This window comes from Apium graveolens, chromosome 3 (genome assembly GCF_009905375.1).
Source record: "Apium graveolens cultivar Ventura chromosome 3, ASM990537v1, whole genome shotgun sequence".
NCBI lineage: Eukaryota > Viridiplantae > Streptophyta > Magnoliopsida > Apiales > Apiaceae > Apium > Apium graveolens.
The window spans coordinates 94,926,344-94,952,065 of record NC_133649.1 but is presented as its reverse complement, the minus strand read 5'-3'; the positions used below and the strand labels follow the sequence as shown (position 1 = coordinate 94,952,065).

At 35.0% G+C, this 25,722-nt stretch overlaps 2 protein-coding genes across 3 annotated transcripts; one reads left to right on the top strand and one right to left on the bottom strand.

Annotated features, from left to right (window-relative positions):
- Positions 1 to 446: 446 nt before the first annotated feature.
- LOC141712621 (uncharacterized) lies at positions 447 to 15,077 on the bottom strand. 2 transcript variants are annotated; one of them, XM_074515627.1, is made up of 13 exons: positions 15,011 to 15,077; positions 14,704 to 14,801; positions 14,098 to 14,187; positions 5,423 to 5,545; positions 4,611 to 4,688; positions 3,383 to 3,468; positions 3,184 to 3,232; positions 2,895 to 2,951; positions 2,667 to 2,797; positions 2,491 to 2,574; positions 1,970 to 2,036; positions 1,605 to 1,668; positions 447 to 1,019 (listed from the first exon to the last, which is right to left on the bottom strand). In XM_074515627.1, the coding sequence occupies exons 1-13, from the start codon at positions 15,021 to 15,023 to the stop codon at positions 976 to 978; spliced, it is 984 nt and encodes a 327-aa protein (XP_074371728.1). In that variant the 5' UTR covers positions 15,024 to 15,077; the 3' UTR covers positions 447 to 975. The 2 variants fall into 2 exon arrangements, with proteins under 2 accessions (XP_074371728.1, XP_074371727.1); XM_074515626.1 differs by lacking the exon at positions 447 to 1,019 and having other exon boundaries at positions 1,027 to 1,668.
- A 4,450-nt stretch (positions 15,078 to 19,527) lies between these two features.
- LOC141714446 (benzyl alcohol O-benzoyltransferase-like) lies at positions 19,528 to 21,332 on the top strand. Its single transcript, XM_074517965.1, has 2 exons — positions 19,528 to 20,021; positions 20,394 to 21,332. Exons 1-2 carry the CDS (start codon positions 19,581 to 19,583, stop codon positions 21,330 to 21,332), a joined length of 1,380 nt encoding a protein of 459 aa, XP_074374066.1. The 5' UTR covers positions 19,528 to 19,580.
- The last annotated feature ends 4,390 nt before the right edge of the window (positions 21,333 to 25,722 follow it).

Genomic DNA, 25,722 nt, shown 5'->3' with positions numbered 1-25,722 from the left:
CATGGATATGGATGTGCTTTCTTTTAGTCTCCCTATAGCCCTAGCCCTGTCTAATGGCATGGACACATTCTTTTGGCAGTTTTTTAACTAAATATTCTTTCCGTAGTTTTTGCATTTCGACTTGCATATATTTGCACAGAATATGAACAGTACTAATAATTCACTCACCAGCTTCCCATCCTATACATTTTTTTCATTCCTTTTTTTTCTTTTGTATTCCCACTTGCATATGTTTGCACAGAATATGAACAGAACTAATATTTGCACTCACCAGCTTTCCATCCTGCATATTTTTTTCTTTCCTTTTCTAATCATTTTGTTGTCATGTAAAATTCTATTAGATTGCATAACTTTCTATCATGTATTGTTCCAACTACTCCTACGTGGCATGTTCACTGTATCAACTTGGATCATCACATGAGAGATAAAATCTCAAATATGGGAAATAAAACCACACAAGCACCGGATTTTGCCTTGGACAAGGCTTGTTCATCCTGTTTATCCATTTTTTCATGGAAAAGGAATAATATCTTTCACTTATAAAGTTATCTCTTGATGTTGATTGTTGAGGGGCACAATATAGAAAATATCAGAAAGCAGGATAGATCATGGAAAGGCCACCATCTGGTGCTGCTCATGTTAATAGTAAACAACGAGGGTCACTTTGATACTGACAAAACTCTTGTTGAGATCTGTTCTTGCATTTGAGCAAATAGTTTGGTGAATCTGAATACCCCATGATATATGCTTATGCCACCTGTAGCACCACAACTTGTCAAAATAGGTTATTGCAAGTTTCGAATTATCTTGCTTGTTCCAGTCATATTCACCCTTGAATCAGGAGACATTTATAACATGTAGAATATGAAACATCTTCACAAAGACTGGTTGAAAACCACAATGGTAATCGAAAACAACCACTAAACACTAAACACTAAACATACTCACAACATCACTAACGGCAGTAGCAAGGTATTATATAGTAAACACTGAACAGTCGCATCTTATGAAGTGTGGACCTGCCAAATAAAAGTTTCAAAATTATTACTATTCTTCTTTTTATTAGCACTTGATAGAAACAGGCTGAACAAGAATTTGAAGTTGTTTAATCTACAGACAAGAGACAATTTTACTAGTATTCCTATAACATATGGCGTATGTGATAACATGTGTGTGTGAGCATGCGGATTACAGTCCTCTTCTCCATTTGTACTAACAAATCATAACAACATGTGCATGTAGATCTAGTATGTATCTTGGGGGTTAGGGGTAAAAATAAATTAGCAGTAGAAGATCGCATATCCTTCTTTCTACACAATAAAGGGTACATATAATTTTCAGGGTCGAACTAATTCAGGAACTATTCATTATTGGCCTCAGAATAAATGCTTCAAAACAGACCAAGAAATGTTCTATGACACGAGCTGATGAAGATATTTAGAATCACAGTCCACACAAAAGCACGGTTCTTACAAACAAACATTATTGCTGTAGATAACACGCATTGATAGTTCAAAGTTGACAGAACATTAGCTTCTTGTTGTGTTTACAAGTAGTTTTTACATCTTTAGTGCTTGCGGCTTCACAGGATATCTCAACCTTACCTATTATTGGTTTATGGCACATAGCTGCCACCATTGCTTCCTTAGTCACATTCTTATAGTTTCCCTGTTTATTCCAACAATTCAGTGTCTGTCCATTGCATTGAATTTAATTAATGCAAAAGGATTAATAAAATGGACATACTCGTGCAAAACATCATCAACTTCCTATAAATTTTTAGTTATCTCGGGTTTTATTTTCTTATTAAGGTTAGCCGCCACAGTGTCATCTTAGTTCACGGAACAATGTTAATTTAATTGTTGATGACATCTATCTACCAATGGGGCAGCAGCTATTGGCTGGAGAAATGCAGCAAAAAAATCATCTAGCTCACAAATAATTGAATGGTGCTGGACATGACTATTACCTTTTTATGTTTATGCATAGAGGTCGAATGCAGAACACTTAGAAATTCGTTTACTGCACGAACCCACCTGCAATACCAGAAAGAAGTGACAACATGTACACAAAATAGGAAATGTAAAAAAATAAGTCCCAAATCAGTCTCGCACAATACAGAAAGCATGATTATCATACACAAAGTTAGTGTTGGTTCTTCCAGATTCTAGATGAAACAAGATAGTAAGGTGCAAATGGCCATGTGTAAGGTATAGAAGATCAAGAAGCTGCTTTCAGAAACTAGGATCACTTGAGCTCCTCACTTAAAAAAACATCACCAGGCGGTATACTGTTCTAGCAAATTAAGTAATTTCTTAAAAACAATGCAATTTTGTGAATTTAACTGGACAGCAATTGAATGTTAAAACTTACATTCACCTAATTCTTATGGAGCTCAAATGTATGGGAATAGGAGATAAATTAAGTAGGACAATTGCCAGCAAATCGTAAGATTACGGTTTACAGCTAATGAGTAGACGTATTTCTTACCATAAGTTAGGTGCTGTTATGCCCTCAAAAAACCCAAGATGTCCACCATGTTTTGTTGTTGCAAGAACAATGTTTTTATTTGCTCTGTGAAGGAGGGGAATAAGCTTGGTGTGAAGAAAATGGAGATTGAGGAAACGAATATTAAATCAATCACACACAAAATAAAACATCCTAACCTGCACTCGTGCCATGGGATTGCCTCAGCGGTACAAACAGGATCGTCCAAAGAACTTATAGATAGTAGTGGGACCGACACATCTCTTGTATAAGCAGCAGAACTACACCACCTGTAGAATGTATCTGCAGTCTGTGGGAACAAATTGTCTTCAGAAGTTCTCTCCCAAGGTTGAAGAATGTAGTGTTTGACCAAGTCAGTTATTATAGAAACGGGGGTTTTATTTTACCTCGAAATTTTCCATTGTACAAGTCACGGCTTTGTCAAACTCTGGCATATGACGGGACTGTATAAGGACAATGTAGTAAGCAATGTAACTGCTAAAATCTTTGTACATGTGAATTACTACATGCATGCGTCCTTGACATTTGATATATGGCCATCTGTTGGTATATATTAAAAGCATGTGTGTAGTTCGTAAATTAGTAACTAGAATAGTTGGAAGCATAATTTGACCTAGTATCTTGTTTAAAACTAACACAAAGTCCAGTTTAATCAGTTCCACAAAAGATGTCTACCTTCAAGATACCTTCCCAGTCAGCAAGGCGCATAAAGTGTGTTTGATTTCTGCAATGAGAATGTATTAGTAACACTAATTAAGGATATAATTTTAAATAAACATACTCACATTGATACCTAAAATATACAATATAGAATAAAACTGCATTGTTTCCATCCTATCTAAAATATCAGTTAAAAAGTACTACTGACACTTACGATCTTGCATAACTTTTAAGGCCCATGGTAAGAAGAATGCCGTACAGATTCTGTATGAGTTTCCGAGCTATGTATCTTGAACCAATCTGAGACAGATGATAGCAGATTAGTAACAGTGAGAAAATTAAATTCAAATATTTAGCTTCAAACAAACCAGAAGAAATACAAATGCTTAGTAGTGAACCTTCCAGCTTGAGTTGGTTATGATACATATTACATTTGACTTGTGAATATTTTTATGATTTTGTTTACAAACTGACCCAAATTGCAGTCTTCTAACAACAATGAGAATTATATATAGAAAGGAGCAGCTAATAGTCAAGCGCCATATGATATATGTCCATCACTAAGAACTTATGTGTAATTTAGAAGTCGATATTTCCAATGATTTTTGGAGTTGGCACAATGCTCATTCTGTAGTTAAAGTAATCAAACAAATTCAGCGCATGAATCAATTGCACTTTTCCCCTCATTCTATCCAAAAATAAGTTTACCAAAGGCTCGCCTTTTTCTCCTTCACCAGAGACTGAAAACAGAGAGAATTCTATACAGAAAATGAAGTAAAGAAATGTGTGACCTACACAATCTTCGATATTCAGATCTCCCTTGTTAAAACTCATTCAGTCCTATGGCAACTTATCATTTTCTTTGTTGATAAACTGTCTGTACAAGTTTCCAATATGCTACTGGTCATCCCCTCCATATTTTTAGTCTTTCTCACTACACAGAACTTTTTTTTATAATCTCTATCAGACTTCAGAGACATGTCAAGGCAAGGAAGTCTTCACTATAATTGGAGCAATCCTTGACATGAAGAATAGTATATGTTCACTTTGTAGACTAACAACTGCTATACTATATGAATCAAAAGGCCAGTTTCTATTATGTCCCCATGTGACAGAATCCTAGCTATATGATTATTTTCAGCTTCCAAGGACTATACTTGGCCATATGAACATTTACAGCCTCCTAGGACTATACATAAGCATTAGCAAAACATATAATGGATATCAATATCACTAGAGAAAAAATAATTGAAGATCATGTACGGAAACTGGAAACCTAAAGTCCATACATCAAAATAGCACGTGGATATAATTCGAAACTTTAGGCTAAAATTAAATGTGAAGTTATTAATCACCATATTTCACGATGTGTATGACATTAACCCCCACACCTTAAAATTAATCAAACAACACATAATATTCTAAAACATTTAAAGACCTACCAGAAGGTCCCATGGAGAGCAGATAGCAGCAGCACCAGCAAGAGGAACAGTTTCGCCATATTCTCCAAGATACTTTACCTAATGCCAAAAATTCAGACAGATGAACAAAATAATTAGAGAAGATATTGGCATGTAGCAGGGACTAACAGAATTAGACTACACATGTAATCACATTTTACCATCCCATCGAGTAGTGAAGACAATGTGAGGACCTAGAACTAGCACGAGTAGACATGACCTAGAACTACCCTTAAAGTAGAAGAAAAGTGGAGAAATGGAGAGGTTGGAGTTCATGCAGGTACTCTTAAGTAGTGTCAATACTGAAGATCACAAAGTGGAGCTTGGACATGCCTACAGTAGGGATTTCGGCCCAAAAATAGCACCATGCTATTCGAGTGCAAGAGCCTAATTATTTTAATAAAGACTGCATTCCTAAGGGAAATCCAGTGAATTAAGGTTTTCCCATCAGAGAACTGAGAAAGGATTCATTGCCCACACTCTCTTGTCCAGAAAGACTTTAAGGGATGTTTGTTTCCGTTTATGTTAAAAAATAAGTATGTATCCCCCGCCCAAAAGTTCCTGCTTTTCTATCATAGTTATCAAACTCAATTTCATAAATAGCTGCTTGTGATCTTCCATTGTTGGCATCTATCAGCCACATGTACTATTCGGTGATTTTCTATTACTTTATCTAAAATATAATAAATAGATGGTATGCTAGTTGCTAAGTACAATCACTACTGCATACATACACCAAAATTAATTCAATATCATATAGGACCAAATGTATGGATGAAGATCAAAATTGCTACCAAAATGTTGGCACCAATACTAGTCCCCACAGCAAATAATGGAGCCTCGGGATATTTGTGATGGAGATAGTCGATAACATCTCGTACATCTGTTGTCCATCCAGAATTGTAAGCACGATCTGACTGCACATAATTTCAGATAATAATTTCTATTTAAACATGATCTAAGAAACCCCAAAACATAATCCACTAAAACAATGCTCTCTCCCTTAAAAATCAAATACATCACCCACGTAAAACAAATACTCCCTCGGTCTCATCCAATTATTTACATGTCTGACACACATTTTTTGGTGCATAAAAAATATAGTTATATAACTTATTTTTACAATTTTCTTTTTCTGAATAAAAGTTGAATGTTATATTTTTTATTCAGAAAAACAAAATTGTAACAAAAAAGTATAGAACTATACTTTATACACCTTAAAATGCGTGTCAGACACTTTCTCAAAAATGTAAACAATCGAAAGGACAGAGGGAGTATTATTTTAGGAAATGATAATGTCAAGGACATTATGGATGAAAATCCACATATATGTAATTGAAGAAAGAATCCGCAACAGTGTACTATTATGCAATATAGTGTACAGGGAACAATCCTGCCAACTTTTAAGCGGCCCTCAAATTTCACCTGTTATGCAAAAGAGGGATCATGTCAAAGGTTGTTTTGAATATGCATTTTTTCCAGAGGTCCTAACTGGATCTATTGTGAAGCAGGGGGAAGATTTGCCCAAACTTCACAAAACAAGAATGTCGTGTGTAAAGGGATATATTGTGAAGCAGAGGAAAGATTTGCTCAAACTTCACAAAACAAGAAATTAGGATGTTTTTGGTTGTGGATTCGTAGACTCGGATACTGGAAACACTTGCACTAAAAATTAGTGCAGGCCCAAAGAAGATGTCAATGCTTGGACAGCCTAATCCCAAAAATCTTTATTTTATTAAGCCAGTATAGTATTACCCTTCAATTCTCTCCAGATGCTGCCATCACAAGATATCATGATCTAGACATAGTCATCATAATATGCAGGTTTCTTTCTTAAAGCTGATTTTAATAGTTTGGGAGGTTGTCGATAGTAGCTCTGCCCAGTACATATCTTGCTACATTGTGTGACTTATTGAAAACCAACATGTCTGTGTATTTGCAGCCAAATATACAGTTCAAAATGGTTGAACAACATCAAGTACATTGGTAAGTGACTCGTGTAAGTATCAATCTGTACTCACTAACAAGTAAAGCAACATAGAGGCAAGTGTATAAAGAATTTAACAAGTTTAGGCCAAGACCACAGTTAACAAAACAAAACATGCAGGTAAACAAAATCAGTAACTGAAATAACGTAGAGAGAAAGAAAGATGTACCCGAAACCATAGCTTTCAACAGTGACTGAAATAAAGGTTTACAGATACAAAACGCCAAGAAAATGATTACAGCTGAGTCACCAGGTCTTGCTCGAAGTCCTGGCTGCTCTTGAAGAGATTATTGCCCCCTACCTGCTGCGTTTGGGATGTGCGCAATATCTCCACCAGGATAAAACAGCTCGGAGTTTATGTTAACAGCAGCAACAAAACCTCCACTTCGACCAGCACCTCAGTCGCCGGAAAATATCAGCACTTCAGGACTTATGGGAGAGAAATGCAGAGAGGTTGAAGAGAAGAGATGAGAATGTAGTGTGTTGTATTCATTCAGTTTAGCCTCTATTTATAGGAGAGGAAAAATGAAACTGTCCACACACTTAATGTCTGAATTAAACTGCTCCATTAATGAAAAAATCAAAACTGATCAGATTTTGAATTCATAAATGAAAAAATCAAAACTGAACAGCTTTTGAATTTAAATTATTTGTAACAGTTTTTCACATTAACACCCACATTATTATCAGAACTTAAGTTAAGTTCTGATTCGACTCATCAGTACTTAAGTTCTGATTCGACTCATCAGTACTTAAGTTCTGATTCTGATATCAGAACTTGTTAAGTTCTGATTTTATTCATCAGTTCTTAAGTTCTGATTCTTATATCAGAACTTGTTACAGATCAGATTATTTGCAGGTTCAATATATTTAGACTACTTAGCCTATTTCAGAACCCAGCCCAATAATCCAATCACCGATAAATAAATTCGAATTAAAATAATTCTCAAATAAATAAAATCCTCGCCCAGGTCGCCTCGCGTACGCGAGACGCCGAGACATTCGCCCAAATCGCCCTTCGACCCGACCCGGTCCGGTGCGGTGTGTGGCGGGGCGCGCGTGTGTGTGTGTGTGCGCGTGAAGCACACAACAACATAATGGACCATCACACACCTTAGTAGTTGTATACTACTCATGTGGGTAATACCATATAAAGCACACAACCCCCTTTATTTATTTCAATGTGGGACAAACATTCTCAAATTTTCCAAGCTTTTCCAAGCTACTTTCATCTCTCATTTCATATGGATTTCATTAAGAAAATTCTTAAAACCATACATGAAAATTTAAGTTCAAATATCATTGAACAATTTCCAATCATTAGATTTTAGGATTAACATCAAGAACATAATTAAATTAAGCTCTAAAATCCTAATTTTCTAACAATCCCCCACAAATCCATATAGAAATGTGATCAATTTCCCATCATGACTTGTTTTTCAGAGTCGGTACCCTTCCGGGTTTGAACCCTCCTAATTCCTCTACTTCAATGGCTATCGGACTCAGATGGAATGTTTCACCTTGAATCTTAATCCGTTTAGTATAACCATATTCCATAGACGACGACAAGTCAAAGGTTATGGTGCCAATCTACGGCTTTGAGACATTAATGGTCATGTCTCGATCCTGTTCGTCGAATGCTTCAAGGATTAACCCTATCCTCTAATTGCGACCACACAATTACATTCGCTTAGCTGGGCATCTCCAGAGATATACTGCCTCTATCTCGTCAAATGACTTGATCCCATTCAGAGTTTTAACACTCTTGCTTTTCTGGCAGTGTCAGTACCTTCTAGGTTTACAGGGGATAGACTCAGATACTATAGTATCATCTATGTAGCAAAGGTACTACCAACTCATCCTTACAGCTTGTTATTACCCATTGAATACACTTCGAGGGATCTCCTCTCATGTGTATTGGGTTCCCACTGTTGATGAATTATGATGGGTTGACAATCCCATCCCCAACCTTGACTTAAGGACCACTGCAGGTTCCAGTCCTTTAGTAAGAGGATCAGCTATATTATTCTGAGTTCCTATGAACTCTATAGCTATGATCCTATCAGTCACTAAACCCCTTATAGACTTGAGTCTAACTTGGATGTGTCTCTTAGTTTTAGCATTATGTTTTTTACTGCTAATCTTGTCGATAGTTGTTCGACTATCACAATGAATAGCAATAGCAGGAAGCGGTCTGCTTACTACAGGTATTGCAGACATAAGTCCATGTAACCATTCAGCCTCCGTCCCTGTGGCATCAAGTGCACACAACTCAGCCTCAAAAGTAGACCGAGTAACAATAGTCTGTCTGCTTGACTTCCAGGATATTGCTCCACCAGCCAAGGTGAACACGTATCCAGTCACTCCATTAGAACCAGACTTCTTAGCTATCCAACTTGCATCACTGTACCCTTCAAGCACACCAGGAAATCTCCTGTAGTGTAAACTAAGGTACATTGTGCCTTTTAGATATCTAAGTACTCTATCAAGAGCATCCCAATGAGTTCTGTTTGGACAGCTTGTATATCTCGCCAATTTAGACACAGAATATGAAATATCTGGTCTAGTACAGTTAGCAAGATACTGCAAGCTCCCAATAATCTGAGAATACCTTAACTGAGACACAGGCACTCCTGAAGTATTCTTGACAAGGGCAACTTTCGAATCATAAGGTGTACTAGCGATTCTACACTGTGAATAACCATATTTCTCAAGTATAGATTTCTCTATATAATGAGATTGAGTCAAGGTTATTCCTTCAGTGGACTGAATCAATTTGATTCCAAGAATCACACTTGCCTCACCCATATCCTTCATTTCAAAATGCCTTTTCAAGAATTCTTTAGTCTCGTTAATAATCTCAATATTGGTTCCAAACAGTAAAATGTCATCCACATATAGGCACAAAATAACACACTCATTACCTTTAACTTTAGTGTAGACACACTTATCACTTTCATTAATCTTATAACTGAAAGGCAATATAGTTTCATCAAACTTTTTATGCCAATCTCTGGGAGCTTGTTTCAAGCCATAGATGGACTTGATCAACTTACATACTTTCCTTTCATTGCCTGATGCAACAAATCCATCAGGCTGATCCATATAAATCTCTTCCTCAAGTTCACCATGAAGAAAAGCCGTCTTTACATCCATCTGATGGATGATAAGACCATGGACTGAAGCCAATGCTATAAGCATTCGGATTGTTACCATTCTTGCAACTGGAGAGTATGTATCAAAATAATCAATTCCTTCCTTTTGCTTAAAACCCTTAGCTACCAGTCTAGCTTTGTACTTATCTATTGAGCCGTCAGGGTTCAACTTCCTTTTAAAGACCCATTTGCACCCAATAGTAGAACACCCAGGAGGGAGATCAACCAACTCACATGTTCCATTGGAAACAATAGAGTCAATTTCACTCTTGATAGCGCCCTTCCAGTGCCTTGACTCAGAAGAATCCATAGCTTGCCGGAAAGTTAAAGGTTCGTCCTCGATATTGTAAGTGATGAAATCACCTCCAAAATCCTTGACTATTTTTGCACGCTTACTTCTCCTTGGTTCCTCTAATTCCTTAGGAATAGAGCTACTACTAGGTTCCGCCCCCACATTTGTCATCTTTTCCACATGATCAGGAATAGAACTTGATGTGTGAGTAGGATCTTCCTCAGAAGTCGTTTCAGGTATTCCAGTCTTCATAGGGTAGACATCCTCAAAGAATGTCGCATCTCGAAATTCAACTATCGTGTTTGCCACTATACCATCTATGTCAGATTTTAACACTAAAAATCTCATAGCTGTAGTGGTTTCAAGATAACCCAGAAAGATACAGTCAACAGTCTTTGGACCTAGTTTCTTTCTCTTGTGTTCAGGAACAAGCACCTTAGCAAGGCACCCCCACACACGAAGATACTTAAGACTAGTCATCCTGCCTTTCCATAACTCCAAGGGTGTTTTATCCATGTGTTTCAGAGGGACTCTATTCAAAATATGGCAAGCCGTATTTAGAGCCTCTCCCCACATGTATTTAGGCAACCCAGAGTTAATAAGCATACTATTAATCATATCTTTAAATGTTCTGTTCTTTCGCTCAGCAACCCCATTAGACTCAGGTGTGTATGGTGGAGTAACTTCATGAACTATACCATTGTTTGCACAAAATTCATTAAAAGCATTACTCGTATACTCACCACCTCTATCAGATCTCAATCTTTTAAGTAACTTACTAGTTTGTTTTTCTACTTCAGTTTTATATATAATGAATTTACTAAGTGCTTCATCCTTATGTCTAAGTAAATAAACATAACAGTATCTACTACTATCATCTATAAAAGTAATGAAGTATCTAAACTGGTCCTTGGTCAACACACCACCAAATTCACAAATATCAGTGTGTACTAAATCTAACAAGTCTGAATCCCTAACAACGTTATGAAAAGGTTTCCTTATCTGTTTAGCAGACACACATACTTGACATTTAGAATTCTTTTCTATGGTATATTTTGGAATCAACTCTAAGTTCATCATGTTCTTAAGAGCACCAAAGTTTAAATGACCTAGTCTAGCATGCCATATATTTGAGGATTCAATACAATTAACAGTAGGAATAACATTATTATTCAAACTTCCCAAAACGGGATCCGCATTAATAACAAATAAACCATTTGACAAGTAACCCTTGCCAAAGAATGTACCAGTGTGAATAAGAACTACTTTATTACACTTGAACGAAATTTCAAAACCACTAGAAACTAAACAGCTTCCACTTATTATATTTCTACGCATGTCGGGAACATGATGCACTCTCGTCAGAGATAGAATACGTCCTGAAGGGAACTTCAGATCCACGTTTCCAACTCCATGTACTTGAGCAGCACTAGCATTCCCCATCTTCACAGTCAGGCTATGACTCTATTGATAAGATACAAATAAACTAATATCAGCACAAATATGTACATTAGCTCCAGTATCTATCAACCATTCATTTGACAGATAGGTAGAAAATATCACAGGGTTGTAGGATACATACCGGTCAACGTTGGTTTCAGAAGCCGTAGCCTCACCAACAACCATGTTCACTACAGGCCCACTTGCGGTTCCAAGCACAATATTTGCTTGTGCTACCTCGGTTTTCTTCGCTTTCTTCGTAGGGCAGTCCTTACTCCAGTGCCCAACCTGCCCACAAGACCAGCATGGTTTGTTTGCCTTGGGTTTCTTGGCCTTGTCCTTGTCACTCTTAGGTTTATTACTATTAGCTTTCTTAGCAAAAGCCTTCCTCTTTTATCCTACAGTTGCTATGTTTACCTTCGAGGTACCGTGTTCAGTTGGCATCACATGTCCCTGTTTGGACTTGTGTTCTTCTTGTACCGAGATGTCCAGCATAAGGTTGGTCCAGGTGATCTCTCCTTTCTGTCTTTTCAGGGAGAGAGAGAACTCTTCCCAAGACTTCGGGAGTTTTTCAATCACACTCATCACCTTGAACTTCTCCGGGAGATTCATTCCAGACTCCTTCAAAGCATGCACTATCATCTCGAACTCATGCACCTGCTCAGTCATGGACTTATTGTCCACCAGCTTGAACTCGAGGAACCTTGCCACAGAATACTTTTCTAGACCTTGTGAGTCAGTATTATGTGTCTGGTCCAGCTTCTCCCATAAGAGTTTTGCAGAGTAGGCATCAGAAGAATAGACATCAAACAAAGTGTTTGTTAGTGCCGCAAGAATGGCCGCTCTAGCCACTCCATCCTTCTCAGCCCACTTCGCAAAAGCCTTAACTGTGTCAGCCTTCTCTTGATCCACTACTGGTTTCTCATATTCCACAACCATCGACAGACCCTTTATAGTCAACCACAGCTTCATCCTTTTCTGCCAGCGAGAAAAGCCAATGCCACCGTTGAATTTCTCCGGTAAACCGGTTAGTTCAACAGCTTGTGGGAAACTATAGGTGGTCCAATCAATGGCCCCAGCAGTTACACCCGAACTGCTACCACCACCAACGATAACCTCACTTTCGTTAACCATTATGCTAAATTCTAAATAACCAATAATCTCTTCAAGAATGTTGTTCTTCTCACTAACAAGTAAAGCAACATAGAGGCAAGTGTATAAAGAATTTAAAAAGTTTAGGCCAAGACCACAGTTAACAAAACAAAACATGCAGGTAAACAAAATCAGTAACTGAAATAACGTAGAGAGAAAGAAAGATGTACCCGAAACCATAGCTTTCAACAGTGACTGAAATAAAGGTTTACAGATACAAAACGCCAAGAAAATGATTACAGCTGAGTCACCAGGTCTTGCTCGAAGTCCTGGCTGCTCTTGAAGAGATTATTGCCCCCTACCTGCTGCGTTTGGGATGTGCGCAATATCTCCACCAGGATAAAACAGCTCGGAGTTTATGTTAACAGCAGCAACAAAACCTCCACTTCGACCAGCACCTCAGTCGCCGGAAAATATCAGCACTTCAGGACTTATGGGAGAGAAATGCAGAGAGGTTGAAGAGAAGAGATGAGAATGTAGTGTGTTGTATTCATTCAGTTTAGCCTCTATTTATAGGAGAGGAAAAATGAAACTGTCCACACACTTAATGTCTGAATTAAACTGCTCCATTAATGAAAAAATCAAAACTGATCAGATTTTGAATTCATAAATGAAAAAATCAAAACTGAACAGCTTTTGAATTTAAATTATTTGTAACAGTTTTTCACATTAACACCCACATTATTATCAGAACTTAAGTTAAGTTCTGATTCGACTCATCAGTACTTAAGTTCTGATTCGACTCATCAGTACTTAAGTTCTGATTCTGATATCAGAACTTGTTAAGTTCTGATTTTATTCATCAGTTCTTAAGTTCTGATTCTTATATCAGAACTTGTTACAGATCAGATTATTTGCAGGTTCAATATATTTAGACTACTTAGCCTATTTCAGAACCCAGCCCAATAATCCAATCACCGACAAATAAATTCGAATTAAAATAATTCTCAAATAAATAAAATCCTCGCCCAGGTCGCCTCGCGTACGCGAGACGCCGAGACATTCGCCCAAATCGCCCTTCGACCCGACCCGGTCCGGTGCGGTGCGTGGCGGGGCGCGCGTGTGTGTGTGCGCGTGTGAAGCACACAACAACACAATGGACCATCACACACCTTAGTAGTTGTATACTACTCATGTGGGTAATACCATATAAAGCACACAACCCCCTTTATTTATTTCAATGTGGGACAAACATTCTCAAATTTTCCAAGCTTTTCCAAGCTACTTTCATCTCTCATTTCATATGGATTTCATTAAGAAAATTCTTAAAACCATACATGAAAATTTAAGTTCAAATATCATTGAACAATTTCCAATCATTAGATTTTAGGATTAACATCAAGAACATAATTAAATTAAGCTCTAAAATCCTAATTTTCTAACACAATCTTCACTCTCTCGGGTCCATGAATCTTAAAGCTTAAGTAGATAGAAGGCACTCACAGTGAATGGAACACCAGCCATTCCTCGGTGATTGCAGACCACAACATTCCATCGTCGCATAGCTGTACTATGGACTAGATGTCTTATATACTGCAAAATAGTTTGCAAAAAGAAGTAATACCATGTTCAAAAGATATAAGAAACAAATCATTACAAAAAATCTTATTGTAGTTATTAACAATGCATAAGATTTATTTACCTTAATATAGCTTATATCTAAAAATATAAGCTATATTAAGGTAAGAAGAATGGATGAAATTGTGTAAGGCGTCTTCGCCGTCAGGCTCATCTTAAAGCAAGGGGTGGCCTTAGGATTTGGAAATGAAACTTGTGTGAATTCACAATTCAGAAATGCGGAAGCTACATTAGTGATTACTAATTGAGCCTCTCTGCTCTGGCCAAAGAACTTATAATACAGATTAGCCAAGGACAAAATCACTGCAGTGACCACCTTAAAAGCCAACGGACACTACATGATGGTGTTACATTTAGTAGATTTAGATGAGTATTGTTCTCGAACACTTCAATAAATCCATTTAGTATAATTAGTTCACTATTTTAACTTCATATATTCGTGGGTTTAACGGTTGCACTTTTATAACTTACAGAAGCATCGGAGTCGCTTGTCAAGCCCGGAATAATTACTACAATCGGAGTTGTATCTTTCTCCCAAGTTAAGTCATTCTCATTTTCAGAAGGTATAACTGCAGTAAGCCAAATAATATAAGAAAGCAAATAAAAATTGACAGGATAAATGAGCCTTAATATGTCAGATGAAATGACAATACAATTGACCATCACAATAGTTGCGAAAAAATTGAATCAAATAGAGTACATACACCCAAAACATTATTGTATAATTTTTTGAGTGAAATGTATAATTATACATGCCGAATGTGAATTAAAAAATTACCATCGGAGCTCATTAGCCAATCCAAAGCAAAAGTCCCACCATCAGAAGAAAGGAAGATTTCTCTGTAATGAAAAGAAATTGAAAAGTGGTACCACCATGTAGCATAACATATTTATTTTTAAGAACATAGCATCTTACTTATTTATTTAGCACACGTCGAATATTACCTTTTGTAGCTAAATTTGGGAGGCTTAGCCACAAACTCCAGAAGCATAGTCTGCAAGTGTGGACTTGAAAGCCACGGGGTTGCACAATATCTAACAAAAGAAATTTAGAAAAAAGAAAAATATCAGAACGAGTTTATGCATGTACTCGTATTAGTCCGCCCGCCCTTAATGTATTTAAGAACACCGGGAATTCTTTTTTATTTTCTAAGGCTGAATTAGGCATCCTCGAAACATATTTTGAGATAAGCAAAATCAAATTTATTTTAAACATCCATATTACAGTAAACTAATTAAATCAATACAACTATATTGTGTAACTTACAAATAATAACTACTTTTCTAAGAATATATTGAGTATGATTTAAGTAATAACACAAGGCAAGATACATACATAAAACTCGAAAAACAATATTCAGCACGATGAAACGAATGTACAACACTCAACATTCACGCACAAAATCAACCACAACAAACGGTGGCTTAAAGCCAAACCCCGCCACTTTTTTAGTCGGGTTTAGGTTGGTTGGCCGTGTGTGTTCGCAGATTACCAACCAATTTGTGTTGTAGGTCGGCCCTTACCAACCAATAGTAAAATGCAATTGGCTCTTTAAACGGTCGGTCAGATGGATTTTTTACCCCCCCCCCTAGTTCTTCAGTGACTATCACAAACACACATCAACTCAACTCATTTGCAGGTGCAAACATCAAACATGAAACATCTTATGTAGTAGTATATCGTCATACACATACATAGATGATATATTGAAATGTACGCTTAGCTAGTAGTAGGACATATATACCAGTACATACCTTCCGTGAAGAATGCTACACTTGGAAACAACATTTCGATAAACAGGGGACTCTGGATTATAGGTGAGAGTTACGGCAGAACCGCCATGAAAAAAATCTTCAAATAAATGAAACTCCAAAACGTAGTATAAAGTTGTAGTTAAAATACATGCACATCCTATAATCAAATGAGTTATGGGTATCATAGTGGCCACCTTAATAAGGAGCTTATAATACTGAACTGAACCTGTTGATGATAGATTAGTTGATTCCAGGCAATCCATACATGTAAACTTTGATGAAAATAACACTACACACAAGTGGTCAATATGATGATCGGCAAGTTACAGGATATAATTCGGATGTATATGTTTGAAATAAGTTTACTGTCCTGTTTCAGCAGGATTTCCTTCAAATATCTAGGATTTGAACATTTTAATAGCACTTTTATATTAAATTGTCCATTAAATTGTCCACTTTTTAAAAACTATCCCTATTTTTACTTAGCACTGTTTTGACCCCTATAATTAATATATATATATATATATATATATTATTATGATAAATTATGAAAAAAATTATCTAAAATTTGTTTAACCCATGATGAGTTTCTTAGAAGAATTAATAATATTGAAGAAAAAATTATTGTTTACGATTCATGTGGCTCCCAAGTTATTTGCTAATTTACGCGTAATTTTTTCTCAAAATTTTACATATTAATATATATTTATTTTAGTGGGCAAAATGAATTCATGAATACACTCATTTTTTCTCGGGTAAGGCAAGCACATGCGCACCATGCCGATAAGGGCACCACAAAAGTCACAAAAGTTGCATGTGTTATATAAATGATGTTATAAAAATGAGATTGATCAAAAGTATTAATATAAAATTAATAACAAAAAAGCATAATTTTTTTTAATCGATGTGGCTTATCTATCATTTTCTAATTACGATTTTATTAATTTTTAGTTAATTTTTTTCAAAATTTAATAGAGTTATATATATATATATATATTGATTCTAGTGATAAAAATAAGTATCGGTAAAGATCGGATAATCAATTGATGATTTTTAATAAGAACGCACATTGATATAGAACACAACATTTAAAGTGACATTAAAACTATATTAGTTGTATATGCATATTATTTTTACAACCTTGAAAGCAGGGAAACGATTTCAAAATAAGTTGCTACATAACTCAAAAATTGTATCAAAATAATTACAAAATTATATGATATGACATGTGTCAAAATATAATTTGTGAACTCTTGAATGTACGCGAAATTTCATATTATTATAAAAAGATAATCATTTATAAAATATTTTTAAAAAAACTTATAACAATTTTGGGATCTTGACAAAATTTCGGTCAGGGCAACCACATGTATAGTATCACCGTCTTATTAGGTAAAACTAGCATAGACAGAGTCATTTTTTAGAATTTTTTTTTATATATTATGCAATTATAATGTTTTTAGAGTATCTCTGCCAATATCTTTATACAAGCTTTTGAGTCAAATTTTGAAGAAATGTAGGTAAAATTTATTTTCAACAAACTCCATGCCATCTTTATAATACTAGGAGTTTCAAATGATTTCTTACTTTAGGAGTAAATATCCCCTCAACTATTATTATATTATATTTTTCTTATCAGTTAATTTATATTTAATAAATGAATATAAACAAGATAGTAAGTGTACGTTTAAAGCGAAACGATTAAATTTAATTTGTAAAATGCCGTTAGTATGTTTACGAATAAAAAGCTAAAAATTAACATATATGTTGAATACATATATGTACTGCTCTATATTATTAATGAGTTCACTGCTAAGTTACAATTAACTTACTCAATTTAAAAAGATAAAAAATGCATAACTGAAGTCAGAATTACTTGCAATCATAATATATAATAATGTAAAATTTACATTATTGTTAATATTAAAGTTGATTTTAATGAAAAATATGAGTTTTTGAAATTTAACGTATGTATGTATGGAAAATGTTAGTTTTTTATTTACACTAGTGTCGACAAAGTAAGATTAAGTTATATATGTGTGCTAACATGTAAATTATTGTATGTTACATCTCTTAGTAAATTATGATGGTTTCAATTATTTAGATGCTAAATATCTGATTTATGTACATGTATAATTATTATTAACATCTAGTGAGACAATTGATTACTTAAATAACATGTATTTATAATTATTCAAAAATTAAAATTATGTAATAAATAAATTGCTATAATTTATATATGGTATTCAAATTATTACCGATAAACAATTCATGTCTATTTTTTACGCAACCGGGTATCAATCATTGTTGTAACATAAAAATGAATTATATATTTTTAAGACTTATTATTGATATTCATGATTTTTTCCAAAAATTCGAAAGAAAAATTGTAATTATATCGTCATTTAAATTGTTTTTAAGTTTTTTTCATTAACACTATAATATTTTTTCATATAATAATTTTATAACATTGTATACTATTCTACTAAAATTAAAAAATTTCAGTTCGATAAAATTTTATAAATATCAGTTGAACTGGTTAATTCTTTCAAATTATTGAACAATATATATTTTTTTCCCTTAAATAATATAAAATGCATTGAATCAAATGATACAATATAGTATATATATAACTTTTATTTGAATAATTCAAAATATTTGTACAATATTATCTTGATCAATGAATATTGCTGATTTAAAAGAATTCTTTGTAAAAAGCTAGTTTTTTAAAAGTGAAAAATGAAAAATAAATCGATTTAATATATTATCGTAATTTTAACAAATCTCGTGAGATCTCATTTCAAATTTCAAATATTCTTAAAATCGGGACAAATCTCAAAAATAATAATGCGTTATCAGTGAAGTTAGTAATTTTAATATAAATAATTAATTGATTTGATCTTATAAAGACCTCAAACACATTAATATCTACTAATATAAGATATTAAAAAATTTCACATTATTGGTAAGATATTCTCGCCGAGCTTGTAATTTAAATTTACTAAACGTAGAATGTGACGATGTTTTTCAGCCGGGTCATGTAGTAAAATTTCAAGTATTTTTTGAACAATGGGTCAAGTTCTAAAATGCATTAACTCATTATAATTCGAATCTATCTAAATATGTAATATTTAGATAAAATAACTCCAGTCGCACATCAGTGCATTGATCATATATGCATAAAATGGAATCAGAAAAATGCACCAACTACTATTACATAACTCATCAGTAGAAAATGTATTCTGATTCCGTCTTACGTTAATTAGTAGCTAATTGCTAGATAAAGTTCTGAAAAGCTTAGCATGAAATGGACCTGCATGCATCATGTTAACCAAGTGCTCAGAAGACAACACTAGAAATGAGTCAATATACACTACTTAGATCTCTAATGAATGATTATGAGTCAAGAACCATGATTCCATCAAATCTTAGCATAAAAGTAAAGTTTAGCTTATTGCAACTCTTTTTCATGCATGAATTTATTCTTTTAAATATAATCTAAACGCAGATCTAATTGTTTATTACATCACGCACTAATACGGTACTCCACCACAAGTCATTTTTCGCCACCTCCGTGACACACAATTAAACAGATGGACAGAAAACTATTTTTTCAAGTAAGAAGACAACCGCCGGAGCTTATAATTCCGGCAAAACCAACTCCAAATGATCGTAAACCATTGTCCGATTTAGACGACAGAGATGGTCTTCGATACAAACTATCAGGCGTTCAAATTTACGGTCCAAATCCTTGCATGGAAAATGATGATCCTGTTAAGGTTATCAGGGAGGCTTTAGCTAAAACTCTTGTTTTTTATTTTCCTTTTGCTGGCCGGCTGAGGGAAGGGCCTGACCGGAAACTGACAGTGGACTGTACCGGAGAAGGGGTGGTGTTTGTGGCGGCAAAAGCCGATGTTAGGGCTGAAGAGTTTCCTCTGTACCCTCCTTTCCCTTGCATGGATCAGCTGCTTTATGATCATGATCATCTGCATGGCTCTCATGGCATTGTTAATAGTCCTTTGATGTTTATACAGGTACATTTCTTTACTTCAGTTAGCTACTCCAGAACAATTAATAAAGAATATATGCAGATAACCATATATATACTTGGAGTGCCAAGGTTTATGCCTTGTATTATAATAGAAAAAAATTTAGATCACAAGTTCTACAAAAACAGAGCATGGCGCCCGAATCACGATTCCAAAACAGTTGAATTTATCATATTTAATTTTTGATGTAGCCTGGACTTACAAAATTAGACCGATTATATTAACTAGAAATCTTGACTCAGAAAAAAAATCTCTACTGAATCTTAAAGTTTAGTCGAAATTTCAGCCTAAATGTCTTGTTTAGCCCAGTTACGGTGTATTCTTTTTTTATATACTTAAATTTATCTGACAATGTAGGTTACGCGTCTATTATGTGGTGGATTCATGCTAGCTATAAAATTCACCCATAACATGTGTGATGCATTTGGCATGTCACAATTTTTAACAGCACTGGGGGATATTGCACGGGGCAGAACTAACCCATCTGTCCTTCCAGTCTGGAAACGAGAGTTGCTGAATGTTCGAAATCCCCCGCAAGCAACATGTACTCATCACGAATTCACTCAACTTGCGACCAAGAGTACTACTGATCCTATTCCTGATTCTGACATGGTATATCGTTCGTTCTTTTTTAATTCTACAAATGTTTCTGTCCTCCGTAATCTTGTCCCTCCCCACCTCGCCAAATGCTCCACATTTGACTTACTAGCAGCATGTATATGGCGAAATAGAACGATTGCTCTTGCATTACACCCCCAACAGAGGGTCCGTTTAGTATTCGCCGTTAATGCACGTTCTAGGCTGAAATCTAGCATACCAATTGGATACTATGGGAATGTATTTGTTCTTCCTGGTGTTATATCTACAGTTGATGAGTTGTGCAAAAATCCAATAGGATACGCTTTAGAGTTGGTGATGAATGCAAAAGCAAATGTCACAGAGGAATATGTCAGATCGTTTATTGATCTCACAGTCTTGAAAGCACGAGCTCCGATATCAACTGAATGGACTTACATTGTTGATGATTTGACTCAGCTTGGATTATGGGACACGAATTACGGGTGGGGGAAACCGATTTATGGTGGAATGGCTTATTCTGAGGTCGATCCTACGCCTGGAACTGGAAATTATTTTTTAAGGATTAGAAAAAAGGATGGAGATGAAGATGAGATTGTTGCGCCAATGTGTCTGCCTGCTTCTGCTATGGAGAAATTTGAGAAGGAACTGGAAAAATTGTTAGTATTTGGTAATTATGGATCTCATGTATCATGTACTAAAATTCCAAGTGCTCTCTAAAATTGCTTTTTGCTTACTTTTGTTTCTTGGAAAAATAATCCTTGTATCAATATGGTTGTATGTTTCGCCTTGATCCAGCTATTAAAATTTGGAATTTCTACAAACATTAATATATAGTCTCGTTGTGTTACAATTTGTATGAGATATTGATTATCAAAATGTGTAGAGCTGTTTCCAAATACTAACATTTATAATATGCAGTCTCATTGTTTTATGCAGCTGACAAAAACCTAAAAAGCAGCAAGAACAAAAGGAACTGATGCATAACTTACTAAACTGACTATATATTGAGGTCCATATATAATCGAATCTCTGATGTTTCATGTCAAACCAGGGACGACAATTTGTACCGAACCAATGAATACCCGATTCATATCAATCCGATCGGGTTTTACCGAACCCGAAAAATATTTCGGGTTCGGGTTTGTGTATGATTTTTAAACCCGAACTATTTTCGGGTCGGGTTTAGGTTCAATGCATACCGTTTCGAACCCGACCCGAGAACCCGAAACCTATTTTGTTCCGATCCGAACCGAAACTCGTGTTAATATATAAATAATATTTTTATATTTTTAAAGTATTAATATAATATATGATATCATATATTACTAATATTAGTAGTAGAAAATTATACTTTGTACAAACCATTACATTAAAATCTAACATTAGTGGACTACTATCGTTAAACATGTTTTCAGTAGTAGGGTTCGATACAAGTATACTTTAGGCCAAGATTGTTGCATTTTTTAACCAACAACTTTATCCTTAGAATTCTGATCCATTGCTTACTCTGAATCATCTAATTTAACTAAAAAATTTCAATATTGTTAAATCTACGAGCCCTTTACTCGAATATGATGCTATAAATCCTTGAATAAAATTTATGGAAATTAAGGTGCAATTTGGTAGAGATCTACAAACCCGAACCCGAATAAAACACGATCGGTGTGACGCCCTCAATCTCGGGGTTAGGAAATGAGGACCCACACACCAATATAATAATACCATAATAGCAAAATATGATAAAACCCCAATAATGACAGGATCTAAATAGGATAAAGTATGAGACAAGAATACAACTATCAACCAAGATATAGTTATTATGACTCAAAATATAATAAATTCAAATTTTTCGATTCCGACTAGGAATCGACAGATAATCCAAAAGTATCTGATTCAATTATTACACTTCCCACCATCGCTTGCTCGCACATCATCTACCTGATCTGGCATCTGAAAACCTACGACACAGTAGGTACCGCCAGGGACGCTCTTACGAGCGGTGCACCTAAGTCTGACCATCTTCTTGCTTAAGTGTCATGGTTAGATCAAAGCAAATAAATGAGTAAAGACGCTCATCAAGTAGCTATACAACAGTTCTAAATATCAACATAATCAACATTAACTGAGGCATTCTATTTCTGGATAAAACTGAACTAGGTGGAAGTATTCTTTTAACGGCTAGGTAAAGGCATTGAAAAAGGTTCCGAGTTTTCAAGATTCAAACTTTGGGAGAAAGTCGACATTCATCACAAATCAATAACAGGGTTCTCAAGAAGTTTCTCACTTTAAAAGAAGCAATCATTCAAACTCCGAGAATCAATAACAAAGTAAAATGACAGGGTTTTCAACCAAGTTTCATAACTTTAAAGCAGATACTACTCATTCTGTTTCGTTTCAAGTAATTAAGCAAGTTGCTTTATCAAGATATACATTACCCTTTTTATAAAATATTAAAGAACCCTTAATTGGAATATCCATCCTTTTAAATTTAATACGGGTGATCATCCTGTACTGACCTCCATTCGGTCATTAAGGTACCTATGACATTATTTCAGCCTTATAGTGGACTAGCCCCGCTAGTCTCTTATATGACTGGTCTAGTCCCACCAGTCTCTTACGTCTCTGTCCAATCTTCAAGAAATTCATCTGGAAAACCTTTGTGTTGGAATACAAGAAGTTTATCTAAAATTCATTTTTAACATTACTGATAAGTGAAATCATTTGGACTCTTACAAGTCAAAAATCATTCTTAAGTTCAATTCAAGAATTCATAGAAAAGTGAACAAATCGAAAGTATACGGGGATCATAAGTTAAAGGTATTGATCAAAGATTAAACAGAGAATATAGGGTTGCCATAAGAACCATCCCAAAGATCGGTTCACAACAAGGTATAAGAGATTATCAAGGAATTTAAATTATCAAAAGATATCATATGAAAAGTTTATAAAGCTCTTTTTAGGGTTAAGGAATCGTAAGTTAACAAAGTATAGGGATAGGATAACAAGTTTCAGAAACAAGGGGTTACTATAAAGGATTGTTAGGGCGAAATCACGCACTAATATTCATGCAAGTATACGCGTTCGCAAGTAATATAGAATACTTTCTAATTCGTTCCCTCAGAGACTCAGACTAAGTTATTGTCTAATTTAACTCACTCACCAATGTATGATTACTTCTCAATGTTAAGATAATAACACTTAAAATTGTTGGTTGAATATTAACTATAATTAACTACTTAATTAACCACTTAACTAACACTGCAATTTATCAATAATAAAACACTCATGAGATCATAACTTCATTATTACTTCCTTCTATAGCCATAGTTATTACCTTTAGCATGTGACAGTGATGATATTAATCGAATAACACAAAACTGATAAAAGCCAACTTTCATTGTACTAATACCATTCTACCAAACATCCACAATTAAGATAGAAGTTGAATAGTCATCAATTATGTTGAGTTCCTATATGTCTACAGAAATTGACAACACAACGATTTAAGCACAAGTTATTCGTTTTGATTACATAGGGCAAATAAAACTGTTAGAGTTACCCACTAATCATGCACAACGTACATGAACCTATGCTAGCATGGCAAGTTCTAAATCTCAAGATCCACTGTCGCTTCACAAGAGATTAACACCCTATCTTATATGTTCGCGACGCACATAAGACGAATACGCACAACCAATACTAGATATCATGCAATCATCACACACTAAAGTATTAAACAATTAACTAAAGAATTTCATAATAAATCCGTTGCAAACCCCACGATCACGATTAGCCCATAATAGAACTTATCGCCATCATGGTTCATATGAAATCATGATAAACGAACACAAGAAAATAACAACTAAACTAATTATATTAAAACAGAGTACGTCACAAGAGTAAATAAGTCAAAGCAAGAAAACTAGCATCCAACGTTACAACGAAACAAGAATCACAAGAATATATGCTTCCTCTTCGCTGCTGTGTGCTAAATCGGTCTTCTTCCTTATCTCCTTCGCTTCTTGCAAAACACAATCTAAAACATTGTTATGGATTAAAAACTGATATATATAATTGCTGTATTTAATACTAAGGAACGTGAGCTTTGAGGCTCGATTGACTGCTCTTGTGTTTCGTGACTCAATCTGCCTTAACAAGATGCCTACGTACCTTGCTGATTGCCAAGGATCAAGTCAAAAAACGTAGTTCTGATTGGTGGGTGGTGAGACCCCTTATATAGGTGTTGGGAAGTCCTTGAATTGGACTTGGTATAGGAGACTTGGTGGGCAAGTCTCATAATTAGAATGGACTTTGGAGTCCTAGGTAGTAGGAAACTGATTCCTTATCCTTTTAGGTCCCCTTGAGGCTAATCTCCAAGGATTTATATCCTTATCGGGACTCTTTTCAACATCTGATTTGTCCCTTATTAATTAATTACGAATTAATTAATAATCAGGGCTTTTGGGCCTTTTTTATTCCATCAGGCCGGATCTGGTCCATCAGGCTTAACCTTTCTGGTCTGAGTATCATATATCTTTTATTGGGCCTAGCAGCCCACAGTTGGTATAATTAATACAGTATTTAATTATACAATCATAATTTATTTATCCCTATCATTTGCCCCCCAACTTTTGGGAAATATTGATTAGGTTTCGCAGAAGTTAAGTCTATCGTTCCCTTACAGGGTTTCGTTTTTGCGGTAAAGTGTGGAGCGACCCTACACATTTACAAAGAATCTTCCTTTTATTCAGAAATTATCTTAATTTCCAGGAATTTTTCCCTAATTTTCTGGGTTTTCCTAATTTCTGGATTTTTCCCTTAATTTCTGGGATTTATCCTAATTTTCTGGGGATTTTTTCCCTAATTTCTGGATTTTTCCCCTAATTTTATGGGATTTATCCTTAATTCTGGATTTTTTTCCCTAATTTTTCTGGGATTTATCCTTAATTTCTGGATTTTGTCCCTAATTTCTGGGATTTTCACCTAATTTTCTGGGATTCATCCGTTAATGTTTGGATTTTTTTCCCATAATTTCTGGGATTTATCCTTTATTTTCTGGGATTTATCCTTAAATTTCTGGATTTTTCCCTAATTTCTGGGATTTATC